The 7,402-nt window shown below is 39.1% G+C and overlaps 1 protein-coding gene across 1 annotated transcript; it reads right to left on the bottom strand.

Moving 5' to 3' along the window:
* Positions 1–3,996: 3,996 nt before the first annotated feature.
* LOC114669720 (NADH dehydrogenase [ubiquinone] flavoprotein 2, mitochondrial) lies at positions 3,997–4,854 on the bottom strand. Its single transcript, XM_077953223.1, has one exon. The coding sequence runs from the start codon at positions 4,825–4,827 to the stop codon at positions 4,078–4,080; it is 750 nt and encodes a 249-aa protein (XP_077809349.1). The 5' UTR covers positions 4,828–4,854; the 3' UTR covers positions 3,997–4,077.
* Positions 4,855–7,402: the final 2,548 nt, after the last annotated feature.

A 7,402-nucleotide genomic window follows, 5' to 3' on the forward strand; every position in this document is an offset into this window, starting at 1 on the left:
ATGCATGTTGTGTTAGCAGGCGTGGAAATATTAATCTCTTTGTACATCTTCATCAGAGCTCTTAGGTACACTGTCAGTGAGCAGTAATATTTTGAAAGAAATCTTTTTTTTTTCCAAGCAGTAGGCCTCAACAGTGTGCTTCAAATATTCAGTTAAGCATTGTGTTAACATATGTGCTAATATCCAGGCTTTGTTGTTGCACTTATAGAGCACAGACAGAGTTGACTTAGCATAATTCTTAAGGGCTCTAGGATTTTCAGAATAACAAATGAGCATTGGCTTAACTTAAAATCACCATCTGCATTAGCCCCTAAAAAAAAGAATCAGCCTTTCTTTGATACTTTGAAGCCAGGCATTGACTTTTCTCTAGCTATGAAAGTCCTAGATGGTGTCATCTTCCAATATGAAACTGTTTAGTCTAAAAACAGTTAAAAATCTGTTGTTTAGTATAGCTGTGTTCATAAATGATCTTAACTAAATCTTCTGGACAACTTGCTGCAGCTTCCACATCAGCACTTGCTGCTTCAACTTGCAGTTTCATATTATAGAGACAGCTTCTTTCCTTAAACCTCATGAACCAACCTCTCTTAGCTTCAACATTTCCTCTGCAGCTTCCTTAACTCTCTCAGCCCTTACAGGATTGAAGAGAGTTAGGTCCTTGCCCTAGATTAGACTTTGGCTTAAGGGAACATTATAACTGGTTTGTTCTGTCCAGACCACAAAAACTTTCTCTATATCAGTAATAAGGTCATTTCTCTTTCTTATTTATATATTCCCTGGAGTAGTACTTTAAATTTACTTCAAGTACTTTTCCTTTGCATTCACAGCTTGGCTACCTGTTTGGCACAAGAGACCTAGCTTTTGGCCTATCTTGGCTTTTAATTTGAAATGAGAGAGGTGAAATTCTTCCTTTTACTTAAACACTAAGAGGACATTGTGGGGTTATTAATTGGCCTAATTTCCAATATCGTTGTGTCTCAGAGAATAAGGACACCTGAGGAAAGGGAGACAGATGTGGGAAAACAGCTGCTCAGGGGAGTAGTCAGATATGTACAGCATTTATGATTAAGTTTGCTGTCTTATATGGGCATGGTTCATGGCACTCCAAAACAATTGCAATATCAACATCAAAGATCATTGATCATAGATCACTATAACAGATAAAATAATAAAGAAAAATTTGAAACATTGCAAGAATTACCAAAATGTGTCACAGAGACATGAAGTGAGCACAATGTTGGAAAAATGGTGCTCATAGATTTTCTCAGTGCAGGATCACCACAGACTTTCAATTTGTAAAAAATTACCATACCTGCAAACTGCAATAAAGTGAAGCAAAATATAATGAGTACTTGTGTGTACTCAACTCTGCCCTGGTAGTATTAAAGCACACATAGACAATCTATAAATTGAGTGTAGTTGTGTTTCAATAAAACTTTATTTACAACAATAAGAAATGGGCCATAGTCTTCTGATCCCTGACATACATTAATAATAGGAAGCCAAAAAAAAAAAAAAAAAAAACAAACTAAAGTAAAAAATAAAACCAACTTCCTCCACCAAAACAAACAAACAAAATTTCAGCTGTTAGAGTTGCCTATGACAATGTTAATGAAGGAGACAGTGAAGAGGGAGTAAAAATTATTTGCTGAACTGTTTTGGTTAAGGGGATGGGAGAAAAGTTAGTAGCTGTTTCTACACTTTGGTGAGAAGGAAGCAGAGACTAATAACAGAATCCATGCAGATCTTTGTAGTTGCTTATACGTATGAGTATGTGTAGTCCCTGGTATATATAATTCTCATTATACAGTTTGAACCTGGGAATTCTCAACAAAACTTTTTTTACACCATTATCAACAATCGTTCCAGTGCAAGTAATGAAAACCCAATCCAAATTGGCTTAAGCAAAAAGGCAGGGTGCCTTGGCTCTTGTTCCTGAAAACACCAGGAGCATTACTGACTTGCTGTAAAATTGGCTGTAAGTGTGTGGGCAATATCAATAGAAATCAATGTCTACATTGCTCAGCTCAGATACTCTCTGACTTTCTTTATTTTTAGTCAGGCTTACTTTCCCTTTGGGTGGGGCACATATAATCTTCCAGCCTTGCAAGCCCAGTGGGAAGAGAGTCCCACCTTCCTTATGGTTCTAGAGAAGTTCTAGGGCTGACTCTAGTTGGCCTGAGCTGGGTCTCAGGCACAATATGGAGTCAACTATTCTGGCAAGAGGGAAGGAAAATGGTGATTACCTAAGCTGAGGTTATGTGCCTCAAAGCAGATGGGGGATCAACCTCATCTTAACCACACAGGTTGATAATAAGGGAAGAAGCACACTTTCCAAAAGGAAAATTGAAATGTTATCAGGCTACAGTGAAATGCGGACTAGGCTGGTAAAAACCATGAGTCTACTAGTTGGGCTTTATTTCATAAAGTTCCAAATTATGTTACACGTAATTAAGCACAGGTATCTAAAATAGAAGGGCTTATCATCATAGAGTTATGGTTCCAATGTCCTTCTAAGTAGTGGTGCTATCTCAGCCATGGGCATATAGCTGATATGAGGCAGATCAATAAATAAACTTGAACAACCCAAAGGAACTTGTTTCAGTAGGATAAATATAGCAACCTTTCCTGGGAAGTACCTTTCTGGAGATCCTCAAACAAGATGGAGACCATTTTCTTTTCTAAACCAGAATCATTTGATCATTTGTTCTTGTTTTTCTTTAGTTCTCATGAAAACAGTTAATAAGAGCAGGGGGTGCAGTGGGGGGGGGGGTGTTACAGATTCCTTTCTAGGATGCTGTGGCACTTGACTTTCCTTTAGCTTATTCACTGAACTGGATAAAGACTTTGAAGCTTTTAAAAGCAAAATGCATATAGATTTCCTTTTATCAGGTTAAAGAGATATGAGTTTCATCTTGCCTGAAACAGACCCTACCCTACCAACTGTGGATATGCGATTTCAGCGTGGCCACCAGCACCGCAGGAGCAAGCACTGACCTTTTAGATTATTGCCTAAGCCTTCATTAAGAAGAGCATCCAAAATGACAGCCATGCCTCTAAGGAAGCCCAGCATTCCACACTGGTAGCCCAAGCAGTGAAAATTGACTTGGCGTGGGATTCTCCTCTCCCAGGCCCCCATACTGGGAGCTAGGGGCACAAGACAGCATGTTGGCAGATTCCAATCACTTAGGAGCTTTCCTTTATGACTCTGCTTTGTAAGAATGCATCTAGTTAAATCCACAGGGTCATTGACTGTGGCTTTCAAAACAGGAGGTTTTATGAAGGAATGCAGACCTGGAATCCAAGGTTCAGAGCCCAGACCTTCAAACAGATTAATCGCCATGGGGAGCGTCATAAGAGTTTTCCAACTTTGGCTTCATCCTGTGCCCTAGCAACCACGGGGCCCCTATTCAGCAAACCCAGGTTTCCACTATGGTGTCTTGGACAGAGCACTGGGCAGGGAGCCAAGAACTGGGTTGGTCTCATTTCAGCTCTCCAACTGGCTTCCTGTGTGCCCCCTTGAGCAGGTTCTTAACTGCTCTGTCTGCATTTCCAGATTATTAAGTTAAGAGGAGAACAATAATTCCCTAAGACACACACAGTTCCAGGGTAGGGGATAGAGGTAGGACAGGTGGATGAGTGTGTGTGTGTTGGGAGGGTTGGTGTCTGAAGGGCAACTAAATCATTTGTCATGGAGAAAGCATCCTGCTCTGTCTCATGGGTAAAATAAGTAACTATCTGTTGCTCTTACATTTGCCTTCTGATAAGATAAAGAAGAGAGATGGGAAGACAAAATACAAATAGGACTGAGATACAAATGAAGAACTGATTGTCTATCCTATGAGTTTAATGTAACCTTCCCTAAGAATTTCTAGAACCCTGTATTTAAATTTAAAACCATATTTTTTTCCAAATTTGAATTTTAAATTATATTTTCCCCAACAAAGGGGACATATGAGAAATGCTAAATAAATATTTGTCATATTAGTAAGATAATTTTATTTTATTTTATTTTATTTTTTAGATTGGAAGTCCATATTTTATTTCTCTAGTGACATATTTACAGTTCAATATAAATTAAAGGCCTGCTTGTACACCAAAGCCAGGTCCCTTGGGTGGTTCAGTCAAAGAGGTAAGACCTCCAGCTGGCTCACAAGAGAAGCGTCCACTCCTTGGCCCAGGTTTTGGGATTTTGCCAGCCTTGAGCTCATCAATAATTTCTTCAATATCCTTAGGTGTCAAATCCTCATAGTAATTGTCATTTATTTGAACCATTGGTGCGTTCACACAGGCCCCTAAACATTCCACTTCTATAAGAGTAAAAAGTTTGTCAGGTGTAGTCTCCCCAACCTTTATTCCAAGCTTTTTCTGAATGGCCTCCAGTATGCTGTCAGAGTTTCGAAGCATGCAGGGTGTAGTAGTGCAGACCTGAATGTGATACTTTCCAACTGGCTTTCGATTATACATTGTATAAAAAGTTGCTACTTCATATACTCTCATTGGAGGTACTTGTAAAACTTCTGCAACCTTGTTCATAGCAGAGATGGGCAACCACCCATTCTGCCTTTGGGCTAAATCCAGGACTGGAAGAACAGCTGCTGCTTTATGGCCTTCTGGATAGTTTTTTACTATTGCCTCTATCCTCTTATAGTTTTCTGGTGTGAAATCAAATGGAGTATCAGGGTTATTTTCAGGAGTATCTCTGTGCACAAATAAAGCTCCTCCAGCTCCATTTTGCATAGCTGTCTTATGTAAATTCCTTACATGTCTTCCCCACTGGGCGGTGAGGCCAGCCGCCCTGGCCCGGAGTGCCGCGGAGAAGAACATGGCGGGCCACACTGTTCACCTTTCCCCGGCCGCGCCAGGTGAGAATCCCCAGTAAGATAATTTTAAATGTTTGCTAGAAAGCCATCCTAATTAGCAGGTAGATTGCCTTCTGTACCAGATAAGGCAACCTGTGGGAGGTCCCTCAGGCTTAATCACAGTAGCTAGCATTTACTGAGTGCCTATAGTGTGCCAAACATGGTGTCTCACACTTGAATATGGGTTGTCCCATTTCTTCTTAGCACTAGCTGCATGCAATAAGGTGTTTACTGTCATCCTGATTTTGTAGATTGGGAAACTAACATAGATGTATAGGAATTAACCACGTTTCCATGAGATTGTGAAGCTGGGTTTTGAACCTAAGCAGTTAAGTTGATTCTAGAGTCCAAGCACTACCCCCTTCCACTGCTCTTGCCAGTGACTTCCCTGTCTACCCATTACTGTCATGTGAGACAAGAGGACCTGGAACCCCCCAAGGAAGTGCTGGTCCTGGGCAGGGTTGCCAGATTTAGCAAATAAAAATACAGGATGCCTACTTCAATTTGAATTTCAGATGCACAAAGATAGTTTACTATAAGTATAACCCATGCAATATTTGGGACATACTTATACTAACAAATTATGTGTTGTTTATTGACAGCACATAAATTCAAATGTAACAGGATGTCTTATATTTTATCTTGCAATCCTCTCCCTGAGAGACATGGCTGCTATGGAAGGGTCCATTCCATAAATCTTGGCCAGTCTAGGATCCCCAAGGAAAGAGTTCCTTTTTACAACCTAACACTTAGTTTCTATCTCCCACCCAAATTGGGGTCAAAGCTACTTGCTTTTCCAAACTGGTTGAAATCTAAGTGCCTTAGGTGTTTCTAGTAGATACAGATGACTTAGCATAAGGGAAGGATGGGTTCCTGATAAAACCACCCTTGTATAAATGGGTCATCGTGTTTGTGGGAGGAGTTCAGAGACAATTTCTGCTCAGATAGCTATAAGAGCTGTAGACCTGTATCCTCTAGCTGCCTGTCACTCAGAGATATATTTTCTTTGGCTCAGTAATTATTGCTAAGGCTCTGTCCTTGTCCACTACAGTCTCCACCTATCTAATTTTTTTCACACTTGGTTTCTGGCCTGTTCTGCTCCTTTATGTTATCTGTCTGTATCCTCTCCCCAGTCGTTTGAGTTGATAACCCGTTTTAGGAATATAGCACCCCAGGAGATAACCAGAATTCAATTTGAATTTTAAAACCGCATTTGATTAGATATCATGATTTAGGCAAATGCATGCAGGTTTTAATACAGTTTATGCAAATTCCCAATGATCCTTCTATTCCATTCAAACGGCAATGGCCACTAGTAAAATCCTAGTGAAGCCCACAGGTAAAGAATGCATGTGTGTAATTGAGCATTGGATTGAGTTGGGGTTCTCTGAGCTTTGAAAGGGCAAATGGTGTAAACATTAATAGAGGCTAACATGTAGAGGGAGGCCTAAAGAGCTGGACTGGAATGTGTTTAGTTTAGAGGCAAGGAGACTTAAATGTTGATTTATAAACAACCCAGAACCAGATGCAAGAATATCTGTTTTCTGTGAATATGATGTATCCTTCTTATGAGAGTCTCTTCCTCCAAAGAAATAAAAAGAAGATCTGCCAACTATTTAAATGAAGATAAATGGGTCTTGTACTTTAATTTTGCCTGCTGTTATAAGGCAGATTTTGAATTAGGAAGATTTCAACTTTAATCATGGCACCATGTTCTGAAGAGAATCATGTTGCAAATTACTGATTGATATCGGCTCAATTGTAGAAAAACGTTGTTTAGGATTTTAAGAAGTGATGTTAATAAATTATGCTCAAAATGTCATCAACCAACTTTTTTTTTTTGCTTTTGATCTTGTTATATTAACCCCTTTTATTGAGCATCAATGGATTAAAGAAAGTATTGATTGTAGAAGTGATTTGAAAATTGTACAATGTGAAAGGGTATTGGTGGAACTATTAAGTGGTTCTTGAACTTCATTTGTCTTTGCTCAAAACAACTTCTGATTTATAAATGGTCTAGCCCATGTGTGAAGAGACTGACTTCGACAAATGAAAACTAACATTTGGACCAGGGAGAAAAATGCATCTCAGATTACTTTCCTGTTTCTAACCTTGAGAAAGATAGGTGGTGAGAGGACATTGTAGGCGTTGGATATGGGAGTGTAAATGCCAAGGCCTGTTATGTATTTAAATCTGGCTAGTAACAATTTATCTTCATGTTCCTTTTATCCTCACCCAAACCATTAGGTAATCAAGTTTAGACTCTTCGCATATGCATTTTCAATATTTATCTTCAGGCCATTTAAACCAAGGTGCATTTCCATGATTAAAAGTGCACAATAAGGAGAGTTATGAAAAATGACTATAAAAGAAGAAAATTGGAGAGATAAGCTAAATAAACGAAACCAATTAGAAAACAGGCTTCACAAAGAGATGAAAATACATGTAATTTTGTGGAAGAAATAGATAATGTTAGTTAAAGCTTTATAAAGTGCTTGTGGGGAAATTAGAATCAGCCATTTAAATGTGAAGAAGAGATG

The sequence above is a fragment of the Macaca mulatta genome, chromosome 11 (assembly GCF_049350105.2).
Source record: "Macaca mulatta isolate MMU2019108-1 chromosome 11, T2T-MMU8v2.0, whole genome shotgun sequence".
Taxonomy (NCBI): domain Eukaryota; kingdom Metazoa; phylum Chordata; class Mammalia; order Primates; family Cercopithecidae; genus Macaca; species Macaca mulatta.

Excerpts from the sequence above, each read along its gene's own strand:
- LOC114669720 (XM_077953223.1), bottom strand. The coding sequence starts at position 4,827 with ATGTTCTTCTCCGCGGCACTCCGGGCCAGGGCGGCTGGCCTCACCGCC.